The following is a 21,568-nucleotide window of genomic DNA, read 5'->3' on the forward strand; positions in this document are numbered from 1 at the left end:
ACCCACTACTACCTCGACCGCACTCCGGAGCATAGTTTGAATCCCCGCTGTCATCACGATAACCAGCATACTTGTGACGCCTTCTTCATCAATCGGCGTGAGAGGGCGCTCGCAGTATGAGGAGGACGGTCCGCCTCCCGGAAACTTCCACGAGGCCGGCCGTCGGCTATGGTGGTACGGCCGGACTCTGCAGAGCGTCATGGACTACATCACGGCCGGCGATATCCCCGCTGCGCTACCCTCGATTCCGAGCCACGAGCGCCGCCCGACGGCCGACGACAAAGAGCCGACGACGACGCCGGCAACTTAGAAGGCGACGACTACCGGTACAATGGCGGCGGCTATGAAGACTACGAGTATGCATATTATACGCCTAGGCAGGAGTATGACTAAATCACTCCAAATTTCATGTATGTAGGAGTATGACTTAGTCACTCCAAATTTCCTATATGCAGGAGTATGACTTAGTCACTCCAAATTTCATGTATGCAGGAGTATGACTTAGTCACTCCAAATTTCATGTATCATCAGTGCTATCTCGAGTCAATTGAATCATTCGAAAATGGACACCAAACACATCACGGGTAATATAATTCACATGATTCATTCAACAAAGTTTGGTACAATAAATTATTACACATCATTTCTTCCCTGGTGTCCCAGCTTGCTAACGATAGTGCCGTATCCATCGAGCATCCTCATCATTTAACTTAATGCTTGGGTCGGTGTTCACTTTGAAGGGCGGAATTTCAGCAAACATATTATAATCTTCGACATGTCTGTCTTGTCCTCCACTCCCACGATGTTTCTTTTCCACTGAAAGAACAATGTGGCGCTTTGGATCATCGAACGATGTACCGATCGTTTTCTTATCTTTCCGTTTCCTCGGTTTGCTACTCATGTCCTTCACATAGAAAACCTGAGCGACATCTTTCGCTAGGACGAATGGTTCGTCAAGATAACCAAGATTGTTGAAATCCACCATTGTCATTCCGTATTGCTGGTCCACCTTTACCCCACCTCCTGTTAGCTTGAACCATTTGCACCGGAACAAAGGGACCCTAAAGGAGGGTCCATAGTCAAGTTCCCATATCTCCTCTATGTAACCATAATATGTGACCTTTTGCCCATTCTCGGTTGCTGCATCAAAGCGGACACCACTGTTTTGGTTGGTGCTCTTTTTATCTTGGGCGATCGTGTAAAATGTATTCCCATTTATCTCGTACCCTTGGAAAGTCGTTATAGTCGAAGATGGTGTCTTGGCCAACATGTACAGCTGATCTACAACCTTATTGTCACTCATTAAATGTTTTCTCAACCAACTGCCGAAAGTCTCCATGTGGGCCTTCCTAATCCAGGATTCAGGCTTCCCAGGGTTGTCCGAGCGTAAAATATTCTTGTGTTTCTCAAAGTACGGAGCCACCAAGCTGGAATTGGTCGAACCGTGTGGTGTGCTTGATCGAGAATGGCCGTCCATACATATCATTGATTTCCTTCCGATCGTGCCTTTTCCACTTAGTCTCCCCTCGTGCCGCGATTGAGGAAGACCAATCGGCTTAAGGTCAGTGAACAAAGTCAACACAAAACTCAATTACCTCCTCATTTCCATAGCCCTTGGCGATGCTTCCTTACGGCCTAGCACGGTTACGAACATATTTCTTTAATACTCCCATGAACCTCTCGAAGGGGAACATATTGTGTAGAAATACAGGACCGAGAATGGAAATCTCATCGACTAGGTGAACCAGGAGGTGCGTCATAATATTGAAGAAGGATGGCGGGAACACCAACTCGAAACTGACAAGACATTGGATCACATCGTTACGTAACCGTGGTAGAACTTCAGGATTTATTACCTTATGAGAGATTGCATTGAGGAATGCACATAGCTTCACAATGGCTACTCGAACATTTTCCGGCAGGAGCCCCCTCAAAGCAATCGGAAGCAATTGCGTCATAATCACGTGGCAGTCGTGAGACTTCAGGTTTTGGAACTTTTTCTCCGCCATGTTTATTATTCCCTTTATATTGGACGAGAATCCTGACGGGACCTTCATACTGCTCAGGCATTCAAAAAAGATGACCTTCTCTTCTTTGGTCAGAGCGTAGCTGGCACGACCTTGAAACCGTTCGGATGCCGGTCATCGTGGTCTTTCAAACTTTGCTGGTCTGCCGTGCTTCCTTTGTATCATTTGACTTCCCATACACGCCCAAGAAGCTTAGGATGTTCACGCAAATATTCTTCGTAACGTGCATCACGTCGATTGCGAGAGCGGACTTCTAGGACTTTCCAATATTCTAGCTCCCAGAATATAGATTTCTTCTTCCACATGGCTACGTGCCCGTCGGCTCCCTTCGAACTGATTGTCCGCCGGACCCTTTCCAAAGATTTCTTTCAAACCCTTGACCATATCAAATACCTCAGCACCAGTGTGTTCCGCAGGCTTCGGCCGGTGATCTGCCTTGCCGTTGTAATGCTTGCCTTTCTTTCTTACTGGATGACCTTTCGGAAGAAATCGACGATGCCCAAGGTACACGTTCTTCTTACAATTTGGCAAATGTACACTTTCAGTCTCATGTAAGCGGTGCGTGCATGCATTGTATCCCTTATTTGACAGTCCCGAAAGGTTACTAAGAGCAGGCCAATCGTTGATGGTTACGAAAAGCAACGCTCGTAGGTCAAATTCCTCTTCTTTGTGCTCATCCCACACACGGACACCAGGTCTGCCCCACAGCTGTAAAAGTTCATCAACTAATGGCCTTAGGTACACATCGATGTCGTTGCCGGGTTGCTTCGGACCTTGGATGAGCACCGGCATCATAATGAACTTCCGCTTCATGCACAACCAAGGAGGAAGGTTGTAGATGCATAGAGTCACGGGCCAGGTACTATGGCTGGAGCTCTGCTCGCCAAAAGGATTCATGCCATCCGTACTTAGACCAAATCTTATGTTCCTTGCGTCAGCTGCAAAATCTTTGAACTCTCTGTCGATCTTTCTCCATTGCGTTCCATCTGCGGGGTGTCTCAACTCCCGTCCGACTGACGGTCCTCTTTGTGCCATCGCAACAACTTGGCATGCTCTTTGTTCCTGAACAGACGTTTCAACCGTGGTATTATAGGAGCATACCACATGACCTTGGCGGGAACCCTCTTCCTGGGTTTCGGCCCTCAACATCGTCACCAGGGTCATCGCCTACGATCTTATAACGCAATGCGGTGCATACCGGGCATTCATTCAAATTCTCGTATTCACCGCGGTAGAGGATGCGATCGTTGATGCATGCATGTATCTTCGAACCTCTAAACCTAGAGGGCGGACAACCTTCTTTGCTTCGTACGTAGTGGCGGGCAACTCGTTATTCTTTGGAAACATATTCTTCAACATTTTCAGCAAGTTTTCAAATGCCGAGTCAGCTACACCTGCCTGTGCCTTCCATCTCAGCAAATCCAGTGTGCAGCCCAGCTTTTTCAGACCATCATCGCATCCGGGTACAGCGCCTTCTGTGATCCTCTAACATGCGATCCAAATTCTCCCTCTCTTTTTCAGTTTCGCAGCGTCTCCGTGCATCAGCAATGGTCCGACCAAGATCATCAACGGGATCATCACGTGCCTCTTCTTCACCTTCCCCTTCACCTTCCCCTTCACCTTCAGCATCCTCCATGAAAGTATCACCGAAATGAGCAAGATAGCTTTCATCGATGAAATCATCCCCTTCTTCATCTTCTTCCATTATAACCCCTCTTTCTCCATGCTTGGTCCAACAATTATAGCTTGGCATGAAACCGTGGAAGCAGGTGCATGTGAACATCTCTTGAGGAAGAGTAACCCTTCTGATTCTTACATTTAACACATGGACAGATAACAAAACCCTCCTGCTTGTTCGCATTAGCCACTACGAGGAAATCTTTCAAACCCGCACTGAACTCGCCGGAGAGTCGGTTACCGTACATCCATTGTCGATTCATCTGCATTATTATAATATAAAATATATAATTAACCATCATGCATTTGTTAAACTAACTAGCTACAAACAATATAAATTAAACAATGAACTACACACACATGCACATTTTATCAACGACACATCAAAGGTTCAAGTTGCTAACCGCGATCGAGGAGGAAAAAATAAATGAGAAAGCTCAAGTGTGGCTCCAACACTTCATATCATGTTTGTTTCATGCTCTTGGGGCATTTCATCAAACACCTTATGTGCATAAGAGGAACCAAAAGCAAACCTAACACCCACTTGTGAGCTTGTGAAGAGAATGGCACCAAATGGCTAAGTGTTGGCTGCTGGATGGGTATATATAGGGGAGGGGCTTTAGTCCCGGTTGGCCTGGCCAACCGCGACTAAAGGCCTTCGGGCACCTTTAGTCGCGGTTGGCCTGGCCAACCGCGACTAAAGACCCCCCACGTGCACCGGCTGGCCACCGAGCGCCCTGGGCCCAGGCCTTTGGTCGCGGTTCTCCTCCCGAACCGCGACTAAAGGTACCATTTGTCGCGGATCCTGCAGCATCGCGACTTATGGGGCTCACCCGAAGCCTGTTTTTCCACCAGTGGGCCTCGCCATAGAAACCGGGTGTCGACAGGAACGCCACTCCCGAAATGTACGAGATGGCCGGTGTACTCCATGGGCTTGCGGAGGAAGCAACGAGACACGCGGCCATCATGGCCTTCTGCTGCGCACGCGCTGCCACCGTATTCTTCTCCTGCTTCACCACCCGCCACCCCCTCTGCTCCGCCATCGACAAGTTGCGCCGCATGTAGTCTTGCTGCCACCTTTCGTCGGTCCAGCCTTCCAGCTTCTTCCTCACCACCGGCGCCTTCCATGACTTTGCGAAGGGCGCCTTCGGCCCCTTCGTCACTCCTTGCCCGATGGCTTGGTGGCCGCTTTCTTGGACACTTTTTTGGGGCTTGTCGATGGCGCCATGGCTAGGAGAGAGTAGCAGCGGCGGGAGGGAGAAATGAATTGGCGGGAGGGGGTGAAATCTCTTGGTAGGGTAGAAATGTGCGGCTGGAGGGTGTGAAATCTCTTGGTAGCGTAGAAATGTGCGTCTGGAGAGCGGGATGTGGCAGGAGAGGCATGATGTGGCGGGATGCTGGTTAAATTTCAATGTGTCAATGACGCGTCGGGTCCACCACTCCCCGCCTCGCTTCTCGCTCTGTTTGGCGCGCCCGAAGCGTCCCCGGTGAAACGGGGACGGACTCGGGGCGCTGGACACCGCACTGGTCCGCGTCGCGCGGAAGGAGGCTTTGGGACACACGACTAGTGACGAAAATATATCTGATGCGTCCCAGAAAATCTTTTAAGAACACTTTGGGGGACGTTGCTAGAGATGCTCTAAGTAGCCAGTTACAAGCTTGTCTTCTTAATCGGGACATGCATTCCCTTGTAAACCATTCCATCCTCTCTCTCTTGGTGCTAGTCTCCATTTCACTCCTCTTGCTGCACACGACATAGTAAATTCTCCACTTGGAGGTAGAGGAGGAAGACCGAGATCGTTGATCTATGCCGAGTGCCGATGCTCTATTCATTTTTCGCTATTAGAGCTGGATCGTGTAACTAGGAACCGTCCTCCATCCACAAATGCAAGTAATTCGTTGATTCTCAAGCTGTTTTTGCAAATAAACTATCTTCTCACAATTCCTCTTGAATAATAAAACCTTGGATCCATCACACCACAATCCAGTTTATTCCACTTTATTAGTACGATGCAGCTGGTAGCTGCAATACAACATTACATATATGTAGTAGTAGCTTCTTATTTCTCTTCGCGCTGGAGCAGCAGCTCGTTGTCGCCGCAGTTGACGAACTGGTAGCTGACGATAAGGTGGCCCTGCTGCACTCCCATCCCATTGGTGTCAATCCTGCTGAACACCGTGTCGTAGTCCAGGTCCAGCCCGCCGTTGCTGCACTGGTCGACGATCCTCGCAGTAATCTGTGCGCCGGTCGCCGTGTTGGTCACCTATGCAGATTCAGACGGCAAATCCGTTAGCCAATACTACATACTAGTAGCTAGAAAAACAGAGCAAGACTGCAATCGCCCTTACCAGGAGGCACTTGCCGCACGATTCCTGGCCGCGGGGCCCCGCCGGCCCGCAGAAGGCGGTCCAGCCGTACTTGGAGCGCCAGGCGAGCGACCTGCCGCCGTCCCAGGTGGAGCAGTAGGCGCTGGCGGTGTAGAGGTCCCAGTTGATGCTCCTCGGGTTGTAGTAGTTGTATGTGGCGCGCACGTTGGACGCCGACTGCGCCGCGGCCATGGCTGCCACCGCGCACAGCAGGACCATCGCCAGTGCCACACGTCCGGCCATCGCCGTCGTCGCCGTAGGAGAGAGGATCGATCTGTATGTGCAAAACGGACCGAGAGGCTGTGAACCGGTGGTGTTGATGGAAATAGTCTATTCCGGCAGGGAGTATTATATAGAGAGTTGGGAGCTAGTTGGACGTGATACCAACACATACTAGTATGGTGGACTTTTCTTTCTCCATGCAGGTTTTTCCACAACAATTACATGTGGCAACAGGGACGTATATGTATATACTAGATGGACACAGCGAGCTAGTTGGACGTGGCACCAACACATACGGTGGACTTTTCTTTCTCCGTGCAGGTTTTCCACATCTAATCTACAATTCCATGTGCCAGCAAGGACGTATATATATCAGCTAATCATCTTCCACACTGTTTGGCTGGCTCATTTTAACCAAGTTTTCTGGAAACAAAAGTACGTCCTCTTTTCTACGTTGATTAATTAGTACCTTAATTATTTTGACGTGGTAGATTCCTGGTTCCTGGATATGTGCTAATTAATTCCTGGAGAAATGTCCCTCTCTTCTTGTCACAACACAATTTAAGCACGGGATATCGACCTGCATGCTGATTCTTCTTCAGGTTTAAGTTGTTGGCTAACTCAAATTAAGTAAGAGCATCTCCAACATACGAGATGATGTGAATTAGGACACTTGGAAAATGTTTTTAGGGTACCAGTTTTAGGGTTTCATGGCACCCGCTCCAGATGATATAAAATAGGCCAGTAGCATGATTTCAGATGATGATGTAAAATAGGACACTCAGACTTGTCTCTCTTCTTCACAATTTCAAACATATACGAATCAAATAATGTCAAACTAATCTCAAATAGCACACAAATAATATAAAATAATACTAAACTGTTACATCACGCACAAATGGTTCACCAATTATTGCACAAATAGTTCATCAAGTGGCACACAAATCAACACATATACACTCAAAGTTTATCACATACAACATTGAGTTCGTCATATACAGCATGGAACTAGTGGTTTTGTTGGCCAAACCATGACCACCACTCATCAACGAGATCCTTTTGAAGATAGTCGTGCACATCAGAATCTCGAATGTCATGGTACGAGTTAAGAAAACCGAGGATTCGGTCTTCCCTCCTTTGCACTTGCCACACTTGATTGCCTGACACTCACCCATTGCCAAGTGAACATTAACAAGATCTGTGGGAATACCATATGCCATCATGCACAATGTTGCGTTCACCTTTTAGATGGTGCTACGCCAAGATCTCTGGCACAATTCCTCCTCTTTTTGAAGAAAACGATCATGCAACTCCACACTCGGCAATGTGCTGAAATAACTCGGTTCCCATTCTAAACCGGCATCCAAAGTGTCCCAAGCAATTCTTACCCACCACAGCCTCTGACGGCCGATAATGGAACAACCGTGGTTCAGGCGCTTGTTCTTGTGCAGTGCTAAAATTATATCAATGTGCTAATCTTCGTCCATCTCAAATTCCTTGTCGGACAAGAAATCACCAAATAAAGTCATCTACAAGACAATATTATTTGTTTCAAACACTGCTACATCGCAATAACAAATTTCAGGAAAAAAGAACCTAGAAAAAGATAGAAATTTACCTTTGACAAATATTTTCAATCACCTTGTGCGCAAGGTGATGCTTGTTGGCTGGTGGCGGTCGAAGGCTAACTAATTTCGTTTTGCCAACTTAGAGCAACTCTGAAACTTGGTGTCAAAAGGCTGATTTTTATGTCACGACGGTCACACGACCATCACACGCGAACGCCCAGCTGCCGCATTGAAACTTTCCGCCCCCGACCACCACTAACGACCAAATCACCTTCAATCGCTCCGTCACCACCCCACCGTCGTCTCCCGGCCCTGTCCCGTCTCACCCGCCCCGCCACCGAGGTGATTTTCGATTCGGTGCCCCTTTGTCGTTCATCTCCGGGGCCACACCACCATCAGCTAATTAAAGTAAAAGGAATTTTCTTTATCTTCCCTTTGAGAATACACAAGCAGATCCATTGAAACAATCATTGTTCAACAAGATATATATGAGATACATGAAATTAATTACATCTATCACGTTGAAATGTCCTAACTTTATCTAAATTTAAATGCATCTAAATATTAAATAATTATACTTACTCTATTCACGAAAGAATATCTTAACTTTGTCAAGATATGTATGGATCTAAACATGTTTTAGTACCTAGATATACAAATTTAGACAAAAGTTAAGACATCTTCTTGTGAACCGAGTAGTATTAGTGAACCGAGGCATAGCCCGGTGGTTGGGATGGGCTGATGCATCCCCGCCCGCCCAGGTTCGAGTCTCCATACTCGCAACTTGGTGTTGTGCACACAATCACTTCTGTTAAAATAACAGCGCTTTGGGTTTCTTCCCCTTAAAGCCAAACATTTTTATTTTATTCCGAGGAATACATTATATTAATTGCTAATTCAAATGTAGCCGTGCGTTGGGCATCGGGTACCGACGGCGGGTGGCACTGCAATTGATTTGGTGCAAGTCATCAGCATTATGAGATTGTTCCTCCATATGGCCAGTACATGTTTCTTTCAAAAAAATGGTAGCCGTCGTGGAGTGTGGTCCGATAGAACAACAATTGATGGGAGATTAGAGTAGAGAACCAATGTGTGTTTGCGTAGTTAGGAGGATGGTTGTACCTACATCTGGGCATGGGCAGCCCGGCCCGGACGAAAATTTTGGTCGGGTTTGCACTTCGGGACGAGCTCGGGCTTGATTTTTGAGCCCGAACGTTGGGCCAGGCCGGGCTCGGCCTTGCAGTTTTTGCGATTTAGGCATGGTTCGGGCCAGGCTTGTCGGGCCGGGCCGGGCTTTTGCCAGTTCGGGTCAGGTTCGGGCTCGATTTGTAGGCCCAATGATCGGGCCGGGCTGGGTTCGGGCTTGACATTTTAGCTTCGGGCTTTTTGGGTTTGGCCCGAAACCTGGCCCGGCCTGAGTTTTATCCAGGTGTAGTTGTACCCTCAGCCCATCAGAGTTTAAATACCAAGTTTAACATCTGTGTGTCTCATAAAAGCGGAATATTCATTCAGTGGGAGACGATGTTCCCGTCGACAGCGAGGTGTCTGTCGTGACTTCGTCAATTTCAAGATTCAATCCGCCGGCTCAGTATTCTGGAGGTGCTCGTAGGGGTAGGATGTGCATGTGTGCTTTCGTAGAGGTGAGCGTATACGCGTGTATGTAAACATCTGCGTTTTCTAAAAAAAAGATTGGATTAGAGTGATATTCTAGAAAAAAAGATTAGATTAGAGTGGATGTGCAGTGCGTATTGGGGATCACTGAGCTCGAAATGTGGATTGTGTGCGGGGGATTTATAGTGAGTAGCCATCGCGCAGTGTGGTCCGATGGAACCCTTTACTGATCCGGGGCCTTATTTGGTGTCAAGTCTCTGTATCCCTAGGAGATTTTCCCTCGCCCTCAGTATGGTTACACGTTTCTTTCCAATTTATAATACGCCTTATTTTAGCAAAGAATTTTTTTCTCTTTTTTATACCCACTTTATTTTTACTACTCTACCCATTTACTTCTCTTCTTCACGTTTGTTAGGTTGTTTGTATACCAAAAATGTGTACGGTTTTAAACTTCATTACAGCCTTCGAGAACTGAGAACGAGTAGGTTTACCTTTTACTGCGATCGGCTTACCTTCTACTACTCCGTCTGGCTCATATTATTTGACATTAGTATAGATGTATCTAGAATTAAAATATGATTAGATACATCTATATTAGTTGTAACTAATATGGACAGGAGGGAGTAACAACAATATATTTTCTTCTAAATTGGTATTCAGCCAGAAATGTAAAGAGCCACTTGGGGTGGGGGTCCTTCTTTTTTAGTATTTTTTTTATAATTCGGCCACCCTTTATTCATCGTTACTAGAAAAACTTATAGGGATACATAAACCTTCCGGCGGCTCAAAGAGCCAGAGCTGACGACTGCTAGCTTGACTAAACAACACTACGAGCAAGGCGATGAGCCTCACCGTTAGAGCTTCTACCTTCAAGGAAAAAGGGTTTTTGTATCCTTAATCTCATCGACTATCATGCCATAAGCTTCCATGTATGGCTGATGCAGGTTATTAATAACCTCCGGTCAATCAGAGGCTACACCTACACATACATGGAATAGATGGAGATCGTGCATGAGGTCGAGATCCTTCTTTCTTAGATAGAGGCAAAAGAAAGCAGATTTGGTGCACATGAGCGCCAATGCTTCCACTTTTCAAAAATATTTAGAAATTGTATATGTGTGTTTCAAAAATCGTCATATTTATTCCATGAATACATACACAAATCCTGAATATTCGTGCAAAGTTTCGGTAGAAATTGCATTGTATTTTGAGCTATAGGAAAACAAATTTTGGCTACGTATATGTTTAAATATTTGTCAAAAAATTATCTTTTTTATATAGCTCGAAATAAAACATATTTTTCTCCAAAATTCTTACCGTACCTTCTAAATGTTTATATGTATGTGGGTATTTAATTCAAATTTTTAGGAATCCGAAAAATATGATTTTTTAAAATTAAGAGCACTAGTGCTCATGTGTTAAATGCACTTTTCGGGCAGAGGAGCTGGAGTCTTATGCTCCAAGAGCATTGGTAAAAGTGGTCTCCGTTTCTTTTACCAGGCTTCTTATGTCTACATGGTTGATTGTCGAATATAGCAACAAGCCCACAGCCCACAGGCCACAGGCCACTTCTGAAAACTACCAAAATCGACCGCGGGAGGGCCAACGCCCAACGGTCACTTCCAAGTTTCTCTCACCGTGCCGCCCGGCCGAGCCTCCGCAGCCGCGTCGCCTGACTCGCCTCCCGCATCCCCGCCGTAGAGCCCGACGTCGCCTCCCCGCAGAGACCGGGATTCCGGCCGGATCGAGGGTCGCCGCCGTAGGATCCGCCCGTGCCGCCGTCTTCCGCGGTCTCCCGAGGCGTCTCGCGCCCGCATCCCGGTTCCCCTCCTCCACCAGCGGCCTCCCGTGCAGCCTGGCCGAGTTCACCGGAGGTCGGCCTGGGCGCGCGCTGGGAGGCGTCGCGCTTGCGAGCTAGCTGCTTTGCTGCTTCTTTTATCTGTCGAGCAGGTCGCACTTGCTAGCTGCTCTGCTGGTTAGATACTCTGCTGCAGATGTGAAATGTGTCATGGGCAATTCCTGCTGCTACCTGCTATCGCCGCGCAGTACAGTTAAACTTCTTTTAGTCATGAATAACATTTTGTGCACGCAGTCTGAAATTTTACTTGGAGGAACAATTTCATCTTGCCATCATATCTACTGGTTTGAGAATGAAAAATCTATGTATCATTGGATTTCTGTTTTTTCTTTTGGAATTTGTAAGGAGCCTTTTATATGCCATGAAAAACATGTGATTGTCCTACTCTGGGACATTTTATAGTTTACATTTAGTTGGTATACTGTTGCGAAGAAAATAGGTTTACCAATAAATTCTAGCTGAATTGACAATTCGACATACATAGCTTCTACCATTGCAGGAACATACCATCCCATTTTGCTCGTTTGTTGCTATTCTAGATGGCTTGAGCCGAGGTTTCCCATTCTACTGCAGCTTCCCCAACTAACCAGCAAAACAGAGGTATGCATCTCTGATTGCATGCATCTCTACCGCAACATCTCTTATCAATGCCCGCTCTCGAGGCTGTGTCTTTGAGCATGATATGCCAAGCCTTAAGACAGAAACCAAGCACTCCTGGATTCTACTGCTTGTGATGTTATCATTTTTTTCTTTATGCAGCCAAATTGTTGGGTCAGCTATCTCCAAGGTTCTATCTGGAAGAGCATCCTCCGCGAATTTATGCAGATCAAGTGAATCCCTGAACATGTCATCTGTTGGGCTTCTTCCGGTAAACATCTCAAGGAGCATTATGCCAAAACTATAAATATCACCTTGTGCTGAGATTGCTGAGCCTTCTCCATACTCTGCAATTAAATTTTTTTTTTGCATACCAACTTAGCATGCAATATTTGTGGGAAAACTAGAAGACAAATTAGAAAAACAAATACCTGGAGCAACATAGCCTATGGAACCTCTAAGTCCAGTTGAGCTATATGAATTTTGCACCCCCTTGCTTGCATTTTCTTCAAGGAGCCTTGATATGCCAAAGTCTCCAACCCGAGCGCTCATGTTTTCAGCAAGAAGAATGTTGCTTGGCTTAAGATCGCAATGAATTACCAATGGTTGACAGTAGTTGTGCAGATATTCTACCGCGTCCACAATATCGACAGCAATATCAAGCCGCTGGGCAATGCTGAGCGTATTGTTTGTTACGGGTTCTTCAGATTTGGGATGAAGCCATCCATCCAAGTTTCCATTGGGCATGAACTCGAAAACCAGTGCCTTGAACTCTTCACCATGGTTGTTGAAGCTTGAACAACAAGTGATGATCTTCATGAGAGAACGATGCCGTATCCTTCTCATGGCCTCACATTCAACCTCAAAACTCTTGGAATACCTAGATTGACCAATGTTAAACACCTTGACAGCCAAGGCTCTTTCCTCAGTGTCCAGAATGCACTTATAAACTGCACCATAACTTCCTCTCCCAAGCAAGTTAGATTCCGAAAACCCGTTAGTTCCTCTCAGTAATGCATGATAGGGGATTCTCTCATAATGGTCCTCAGCAACTGAGTATTGCACTACAGTCTGCTGGCTTTGTTTCAGCTTTTTACAAAGTATGCAAACAAGAAGAATAACTGAAAGTGATAACAAGATTGCTCCAGTTGTTGCTAGAGAAATTACAAGAGACTTCGCCTTCTTTCTTTTGTTCTTGCTTGTGGCGCTTGTGGAGCATGGAGCCAAGTGAAGTTGAGGTGCACCACCACACAAGTAGGTATTCCCAGCAATCGCTTTGGTAGCGATATTTCTGAAAACACCTCCATCTGGCACCTCGCCTTGCAAATTATTGAAAGATACATCAAATTTGGACAATGATGACAAATTCTGCAAAACTGCTGGGAGTGATCCTGAAAAGCTGTTGTTAGCTAGGTACAACTGTTGTAGGTCTCGAATGTTACCGATGGCGTCAGGGATCCTACCTGACAATTTATTCACTTCCAGATTCAATATATTGAGCCCTTTTATGTTTCCCAGAGATTGGGGTATACTTCCTTCAAAAGAGTTCTTATCCAGTAAAAGTTTTTGTAGAACTATGCAATTTCCTATACTACTAGGTATTTGTCCGGATAACTGATTTCCTGACAGAATCAATTCATTGAGGTTAGTCATTGTACCAGCTTCTGATGGGAGGGGTCCTGAAAGAGAATTGTATGATAAATCCAAGTACCATGCGAGTGAAGGCAGCTGAAAAATTTCCACAGGTATCGAACCATTCAGGCGGTAGTTTGTTGACAAATCCAGAAGGAATAGATTTTTCAGGTTCTGGAGACTTGCTGGTATTGGTCCTTCCAGGTTGTTGTAGAATGCAAGCAACCTATTTAACTTTGTGAGATTACCTACAGATTGTGGTATTAGGCCTGTCAAGCCACTACTATACAGGCCGAGGTCAATCAAGTTTCTTAGCTTTCCAATGCTCTCTGGAATCACTCCTTTCATGGAATTATTCACTATCACAAGCCTGTTAAGACCAACCAGATTGCCGATATCTGCAGGAAGACTCCCAGAGATTTTACTATCAGCTATGTATAATTTCTCGAGGGTAGATGAGAGGTTCGTAATCGAAGCAGGCAACTGTCCTCCAAAAGAGTAGCCACCGAGTGACAAGTGCGACAGCTGACTGCAGTTTGACAAAGAATCGATGAATTCCCACCCCTTGTCATCATCTGCTTCAAGCCTATTTTTAGCCAAGTCTAGATATTGGAGAGTTCCCAGCCTCCCCAAATTGGGAGGCACATATCCAGTAAATCTATTGGTCCTGAGATTAAGTTCCATGAGGTAAGATAGATTGGTTAGTGAGGAAGGAATGGTTCCCCTGAAGTCATTGCTATACAAGTTAAGAATTTGCAACCTTGGGAACTTGTTGTCGATATCAGCGGGAATGGTTCCACACAACATATTTTCCCTTAACTGAAGGCTTTCCAGCGAAGACAAGTTGTACAGAGAAGATGGAAGTGTACCAGACAGTTTGTTCTTGTAGAGCTCGAGCTGCCTCATTCTCTGGATGCTGCCGAGCCCCGGTGGGATCGCACCCATGAGCTGGTTATTGGAAAGATCAAGGTATTGCAGATGGGAGAGGTTGCCCAGTGATGCCGGGATGGGCCCTGTGAAGCTGTTGTTACCCAGTGAGATCCCAGCCAGGGACATGAGGTTTTCGCCGAGCTCAGCTGGGATGCGTCCATGAAGCTTGTTGTTGTGCAGTCCCATTTCAGCCATACTGATGCAGGAACTCAGATTCACTGGGATCACGCCGGAGAAGGAGTTGTCATGCAAAAAGAGCCTCTGCAGGTGGCGGAGGCGACCTAGACTCTCTGGAATCTCCCCGTGGAACCAGTTGAAACTCAGGTCGAGTGTCTCCAGGAACGTGAGATTCCCGAGGGCTGTGGAGAGTGCTCCGGTGAGCCCAGTGCCATTCAAGCTCAGAGCCACAACCCGTGCAGGCCTCCCCTGGCTGCATGTCACGCCTTCCCAGCTGCAGAAGTCGGCGCTGCTGTTCCAGGAGGATAGCGAGCCGCCATCACCGAGATGTGCTTTGAAAGCAAGCAAATCCACCTCATCGCCAGCACTCACCACAGGGATTGTCAGGAGGGCCAGAAGGGACCATATCAAGCTCACGACCCACATTGGCATGCTCATGCTGGTTCTAGGTTTGGTCCTAAGTAGAAATTCCTTGTTTCACATATAATCTGTTCATGCGTGCTTGTCTTGTATTTGTTTGCCGGCAGGGTTGCGGTAAAACTTCAACAATGTCTGCATAGCTTGTTCACTTTAATTAAATGAAACTTAGACATCTGTCCTGTTTTGACTTGATCAAATGTCCAACCTGCAGATTTTTTCCGGAGTTAACAACCATCTGCCAACCAGCAATGACAACGATGACAGTGCAATTAAGAATATGTGGTCAATCCTACGCTGAAGGTACTCGGGGTCAAAGTCTTCGATTTTGACTGCTTAGTTCAAAGTCCAATGTGTACAGAAAGCTGGATCCCCGGACTATCTTGTTCTTCAGAATGCTCCTAAATAAATACTAAAGTAAAATACGGGTCAGATGCTTTGCTTTGTTTGAAAGTGTATTTTACAATATATGTGTGGCTTATTCCGAGGATGATTCTTTTTCTCTTTTTGATGCTATATATCAGTATGTATCTGGGAGCCGTGATGGCTTTAGATTGTACCGGTATTGAGAAAGATATAACGTGGCCAGTGACAGTAACCAGCCATGCTTGGATGTTGGATCCACACTTGGTGTTCTAGCCTTGGTGATATGATATCTCTATAGTTTAGGTTCTTTTGTTGACCAGTGCCAGGTTGATGTGGTCATGTCGGCTCAAGTCCTACCAACTATGCTTACGTTTTCAAATTTCCTTTTTCTGGTGATCTGTGTGGTAGGCAAGTTACTGTTCATAAGCGAAGGTGTGTTTGAATTGCCATGACACTTGGTTTTCTTTAGAAATGGGTAATTTTATAAATGCATTAAGCTGATAAAAAAAATTCCTACCTTGCAACAACATGATGACAACGGATCAAAATCATCAAGGATGCACACAACCAACGGACAAGACTAAATAAACAAGAAGAGCAGTGCCCATGGATGATAGTGAAAAGAAAATAGCACCTAGGGCGTGTTTAGTTACTCGGGAAGTCCTTTCTCGGCTCTAGTGGGCCCAAGAGTAGTGTCACCCGACACCGCCTGTGTTACCCTAGGAGGCTAGGATGATGTAGAAGATAGTCCCTTTTTTTGGATCATAGTTGGGTTCAGAAGCAAAAAAACAAATACTCAGAAGAAAATCCCTTTTTTTGGAGTAAGAAATATGCTAGTAAAATTCCAATTCCGTGCACATCATCTGTCAAGCTCATGGCGTATTTTAAATTTACGCCTAAACTAGTACCAAAGCGTATTCTGTTGTCCCAAGTCTCAGGCTGGAATACGTAATCCCTTCTCTTCCCTAGTTTTCCTTCCCATCGCCTCCCTACTCCGCACCTGGCGGCCTCGCCTCTTCCTCCTCTCCCGTGGGATGCAGACCTGCGCCCACCTTGGTCTCCCCGGCGAGCTCGCCAGGCACGCCGTCTCCTATGGCACCAAGTTCGCATCCTCTTTGGTTGCAACCTGCAGTCGTAGTTCGTTGGTGGTAATTGCTGATGTGGCTCTGGTTAACTTGTAGTGTTATCAGTAATTCTGGGAATTTAGAATGATGCCCTGCTGATTTCGGAAATTATTGCCTGAAGTATCTGGAATTCTGAATAGAACTGATGCATTTCTAGTGTGTGTGGGAGTTTTTCTGACAATCTGTTTGTTCTGTGTGCATCTATGTTGTTCTGCTTCCTAATTGCAACATGTAATCAGGAAATTTGTTGCTACTGGAAATGTGAACGTAATCAGGAAATTTCTGTTCTTGTTGCATGCCGCCATCTAATGTTAGTCTGCACATTGAGAATGCTTCGTATGCAGTCTGAATTTTTGTATACTGATTTACTTTTTTTTAAGGGTAGACGTCCAGCCTCCGCGACGATTGGTGCACGCAACCTTTCATTATTGCAAAGTACTATCTATTACAAGCAGAGCGCTCCAAAGAGCGAACAAAAAACCTCAATAAACGGAACCAGCGTGTGTAGTGTATTGAGAATTTTTTGTGTGTACCATTTAGTTCCCCAAATCTGTAGAACTTGCTATAGCCAAACATGATTCTGAAAAGTGAGAAAAATTACCATCTGAATTTTTTTTTGAAATGGAAAATTACCATCTGAAATGATACATATAAATTTTATTTATTGCAGGATCATGTCTTGTGCCGAGGCTTCTCTTTCTGCTCCGCATTCCACTATGAGCTAGCAACAAACGCAATGTATGCATCTCTGATTGCATTCATCTCTGCAGCTGCATCTCTTGTCAATGTACGGTCTCGGGGCTGTTGCTTTGAGCAGGATATGCCAAGCCTGAATATGGAAACCAAGCACTCCTGGATTCTACTAGTAACATTATCACGTGGTTCTCCGTGCAGCCAGATTGTTGGGTCAGCTATCTCCAAGGTTCTATCTGGAAGAGCATCCTCAGCAAACTTGTGCAGACCTAATGAATCGCTGAATGTGTCATCTGTTGGGCTCCTTCCGGTAAACATCTCAAGCAGCAATATGCCAAGGCTGTAAATATCACCAGGAGGTGAGACCACAGAGCCTTCTCCATACTCTACAATTATTCAACATCTTTTGGTTAGCATGCTATATTTGTCTGAAGACTAAAAATATGAAACTAGAAGAATTTCAGTTACCTGGAGCAACATATCCTATGGAACCTCTAATTCCAGTTGAGCTATATGAGTTTTGTATCGTCTCACTTGTATTTTCTTGAATAATCCTTGATATGCCAAAGTCTCCAACTCGGGCGCTCATGTCGTCAGCAAGAAGAATGTTGCTTGGCTTAAGATCACAATGGATTACCAATGGTTGACAGTAGTTGTGGAGATATTCTACTGCGTCCACAATATTGACAGCGATCTCAAGCCTCTGGACAAGGCTGAGCGTGTTGTTTGCACTTGGCACTTGAGATTTTGGGTGAAGCCAACCATCCAAACTGCCATTGGGCATGAACTCAAAAACTAATGCCTTGAACTCTTGACCTTGGTGGTTGACGCTTGAACAAGAAGTAATGATCTTTATGAGACAACGGTGTCGTATCCTTTTCATGGCCTCACATTCAGCCTCAAAACTCTTGGAACACTTGGATTGACCAAGGTTAAACACCTTGACAGCCATGGTTCTTTCCTCATTGCCAAAGACACATTTATAAACCACACCATAACTTCCTCTCCCAAGCAAATTATCATCTGAAAATCCTTTAGTTCCTCTGAGTAATGCATGATAGGGGATTCTCTCGTAATGTTCCTCACCGATTGAATATTGCACTATTGTCTTTTGGCCTTGTTTGAGCTTCTTGTGAAATATGCAAACAAGAAGAATAACTGAAAGTGACAAGAAGATTGTTCCAATTGCCGCTAGAGAAAACACAAGAGACTCCCGAATCCTTTTTTTGTCCTTTCTTAAGGGGCCTGTGGAGCATAGAGCCAAGTGAAGTTTAGGTGTACCACCACACAGATTGATATTCCCAGCAACTGCTGTGTAATTGATGTTTTTGAAAACACCTCCATCTGGCACCTCGCCTTGCAAATTATTGAAGGATACATCCAGTTTGGACAATGATGTCAAATTTTGTAGAACTGTCGGGATCGATCCAGACAAGTCGTTGTGTGCTAGGTACAGTTCCTGCAGGTTTCCAATGCTACCAAGGGCATCAGGAATATTGCCAGAGAACTTATTCATGGTCAGGTTAAGTTTACTGAGCCCCTTTAGATTCTTCAGTGATTGAGGTATGCTTTCTTCAAACGAATTGTTGTCTAATAATAACCATTCCAGCACTACACAGTTCTGAATGCTCTCTGGTATCTTGCCAGATAACTGGTTTCCTGATAGAATCAGCTGGTTAAGATTTGCCAAACTACCAACTTCATATGGAAGGGATCCAGAAAGGGAGTTGTATGACAAGTCCAAGTAGTAAGAAAGGTCTGGCAATTTCAAAATCTCTCTAGGTATTGAACCGTTAAGTCTGTAATTTGTTGACAAATCAAGTACATATAGGTTTTTCAACTCCCCCAGGCTTGCCGGAATGGGTCCTTCCAGGTTGCCATAGTATGCTAAAAGTCTGTTTAACTGTGAAAGGTTCCCTAGTGATGATGGTATGTGGCCAGACAAGCTATTGTTATACAAGCCTAGCTCCTTCAAGTTTTCTAGCTGGCCAATACTCTCTGGTATCACTCCGGATATGTAGGTATTTGCTATGGCAAGCAAGTTGAGTCCAATCAACTTGCCTATACCCGCAGGAATACCCCCAGAGACCCTGCTGTCCATTATGTATAACTTCTGGAGAGTCGTTGAGAGGTTCACAATTGAACCAGGTAGTTGTCCTCCAAAAGAGTTGCCTCCAAGTGACAAGTGCTCTAGTTGGCTGCAGTTCTCCAAAGAAGTGATGAATTCCCAACCTTTGATGTCATTCGCTTCAAGCTTGTTTTGGGACAGGTCCAGATGTTGGAGAGCTCCCATGCTCCCCAAAGTGGCAGGCACATACCCACTAAATCTATTTTCCCTGAGGCGAAGTTCTGTGAGATGAGATAGATTGGATATTGAGGACGGGATGGCTCCAGTGAACTGATTAGCACCCAAATTGAGAACTTTTATCTTGGGGAACTTGTTGCCGATATCATCCGGAATGCTTCCGTACAACATATTTACCCCCACCTCAAATAATTCCAGTGACGACCAGTTGTAAAGAGTAGGTGGAATCATACCAGAGAGATCGTTGCTGAAGACACTAAACCACCACATGCTTTGGATGCTGCCGAGCCCTGGTGGGATTGAGCCCACGAAATGGTTATAGGCGAGATCAAGGTGTTGTAGATAGGACAGATTGGCCAGTGATGCTGGGATAGGCCCAGTGAAGCTGTTGTTTCTCAGGATGATTACTTCCAGGGACCCGAGCTTTTCGCCAAGCTCAGCCGGGATATGCCCGCGAAGCTTGTTGTGATGCAGTCCCATTATGGTTATGTTGGCGCAGGAGGTCAGGTTTGCAGGGAACGCGCCGGAGAACGCGTTGTCATTCAAGTAGAGCCTCTGCAGGCGGTGGAGGCGCCCGAGGCTCGCAGGGATCTCCCTGTTCAGCCAGTTGAAGCTCAGGTCCAGCGTCCGCAGGAACGTGAGGTTCCCGATGGCTGGGGAGAGCTCTCCGGTGAGCCCGGTGCTGTTCAATCTCAGCTCAACCACCCGTGCTGGCCTCCGGTGGCTGCACGTCACGCCCTCCCAGCGGCAGAAGTGGGCGCTGTCATTCCACGAGGCCAGCGCAGGAGAGCCGCCACCGCTGAGTTGTGCTCTGAAAGCAAGCAACGAGGCCTCATCGCTAGCCCTCACCATGGCGATCATCAGGACAGAGATAAGTGACCATAGCATGCTCATGACCATCATCCCAATTGGCATGCATACCCTTTTTGGTTTTGGTTGCCAGAGCAGCAACTGCGTGCTTCGTTTATACTTGGCCATCCGTGCTTGCATGCCTTGTGCCTATTGGAAGCGTTGTACAATTATTCAGTGTCTTCATCAGTATCATTTATTTCGGTCCACTTTCTCTTCAAGAAATGATTTAGACACTCTGTGGATCTGTCCACTCTTGATATGATCATATCTCCAACCTGCATTCTCAGAGGTGGCGACCACCCGCCAGGGATTTCTGCTACAAAAACGGTTATCAGAAAAACAGCCTAGTTTCGAAAATATCGGTAAGAATGCAAGATAATCCAACACATGGCAGACGATGCTATTGATTCTGCTTTTTTTTTTTTTTTTTTTTTTGCCTTTATAGGAGCAGGTCTGTATCAGAGTTTGGCCGATCAGTTTCAAGCACAGTGGAATGCAGATTCATCTTCAGTTTTGATTCTCCATAACAAAGTAAGGAGAATTGTGCTGATGATGCTATCTGAATGTGCAATCATTTCCGAGGGTGCAATCTCTGCAGCTGCTCACGAAAGGAACGAGAGTTCTGCTGATGCTATCTGTAGTTCTGTACGTGTGAGTGCTGAATGTTTACCATGGTACTGCTATCCAGAAGAGTTTGCCGAAACGCAATGCCAGAATCTTTGAACATGTAACTGCCAGTTCCTCTATTTTGGAAATAATAGACTGAATCCTACTATACCGATGCACTGGTGCTTGACAACTCAGTCCGTAAGACTTTTCCCTAAGGATACAGCCCGTGTAGCATTACTCGAATGGAAAATAGAAGATACATTGCTGACTTAACACTCTGCATAGATTTTGTTTATTGCATCACCATGACTATAAGAATGAAAGTATTAAAGGGATACATGCGCGGAAATTGTCTTTGCACATGAGCCTATGTGCGACCCTGCTACTCTGCAACAAACTCAAAACTGAAGTAGCCAGTTACAAGCTTGTCATCTTAATCGGGACATATGTTTCATTGTAAACCATTCCATCCTCTTGGTGCCAGTCTCCATAATCAGGGGCGGAGCCAGACCCCCCCCCCCCCCCCCCGATCGCCC

The 21,568-nt window shown here is 45.8% G+C and overlaps 3 protein-coding genes and 2 long non-coding RNA genes across 5 annotated transcripts; 2 read left to right on the forward strand and 3 right to left on the reverse strand.

The window, feature by feature from the left end:
- Positions 1-5,603: 5,603 nt before the first annotated feature.
- LOC127341359 (pathogenesis-related protein PR-4) lies at positions 5,604-6,400 on the reverse strand. The gene is made up of 2 exons (XM_051367169.2): positions 6,054-6,400; positions 5,604-5,968 (listed from the first exon to the last, which is right to left on the reverse strand). The coding sequence occupies exons 1-2, from the start codon at positions 6,312-6,314 to the stop codon at positions 5,765-5,767; spliced, it is 465 nt and encodes a 154-aa protein (XP_051223129.1). The 5' UTR covers positions 6,315-6,400; the 3' UTR covers positions 5,604-5,764.
- Positions 6,401-11,792: 5,392 nt separating this feature from the next.
- LOC127341361 (uncharacterized) lies at positions 11,793-15,875 on the forward strand. Its single transcript, XR_011754868.1, has 3 exons — positions 11,793-11,930; positions 12,090-12,198; positions 15,298-15,875. It is a non-coding gene; the product is annotated as an uncharacterized lncRNA (long non-coding RNA).
- On the reverse strand, positions 11,913-15,306 carry LOC127341358 (uncharacterized). The gene is made up of 2 exons (XM_051367168.2): positions 12,359-15,306; positions 11,913-12,274 (listed from the first exon to the last, which is right to left on the reverse strand). The coding sequence occupies exons 1-2, from the start codon at positions 15,102-15,104 to the stop codon at positions 11,913-11,915; spliced, it is 3,108 nt and encodes a 1,035-aa protein (XP_051223128.1). The 5' UTR covers positions 15,105-15,306.
- Positions 15,876-16,382: 507 nt separating the features above from the next.
- LOC139838412 (uncharacterized) lies at positions 16,383-21,305 on the forward strand. The gene is made up of 4 exons (XR_011754869.1): positions 16,383-16,597; positions 17,244-18,829; positions 18,914-20,785; positions 20,869-21,305. It is a non-coding gene; the product is annotated as an uncharacterized lncRNA (long non-coding RNA).
- LOC127341357 (receptor kinase-like protein Xa21) lies at positions 17,288-20,465 on the reverse strand. The gene is made up of 2 exons (XM_051367166.2): positions 17,735-20,465; positions 17,288-17,652 (listed from the first exon to the last, which is right to left on the reverse strand). The coding sequence occupies exons 1-2, from the start codon at positions 20,463-20,465 to the stop codon at positions 17,288-17,290; spliced, it is 3,096 nt and encodes a 1,031-aa protein (XP_051223126.2).
- Positions 21,306-21,568: the final 263 nt, after the last annotated feature.

Source organism: Lolium perenne, chromosome 3 (genome assembly GCF_019359855.2).
Source record: "Lolium perenne isolate Kyuss_39 chromosome 3, Kyuss_2.0, whole genome shotgun sequence".
Lineage (NCBI taxonomy): Eukaryota > Viridiplantae > Streptophyta > Magnoliopsida > Poales > Poaceae > Lolium > Lolium perenne.

Excerpts from the sequence above, each read along its gene's own strand:
- LOC127341359 (XM_051367169.2), bottom strand. The coding sequence starts at position 6,314 with ATGGCCGGACGTGTGGCACTGGCGATGGTCCTGCTGTGCGCGGTGGCA. Across the intron at positions 5,969-6,053 it reads CGTGCGGCAAGTGCCTCCTG|GTGACCAACACGGCGACCGG; the intron begins GTAAGGGCGATT and ends GAATCTGCATAG.
- LOC127341358 (XM_051367168.2), bottom strand. The coding sequence starts at position 15,104 with ATGAGCATGCCAATGTGGGTCGTGAGCTTGATATGGTCCCTTCTGGCC. Across the intron at positions 12,275-12,358 it reads CATAGGCTATGTTGCTCCAG|AGTATGGAGAAGGCTCAGCA; the intron begins GTATTTGTTTTT and ends ATTTAATTGCAG.
- LOC127341357 (XM_051367166.2), bottom strand. The coding sequence starts at position 20,465 with ATGAGCATGCTATGGTCACTTATCTCTGTCCTGATGATCGCCATGGTG. Across the intron at positions 17,653-17,734 it reads CATAGGATATGTTGCTCCAG|AGTATGGAGAAGGCTCTGTG; the intron begins GTAACTGAAATT and ends GAATAATTGTAG.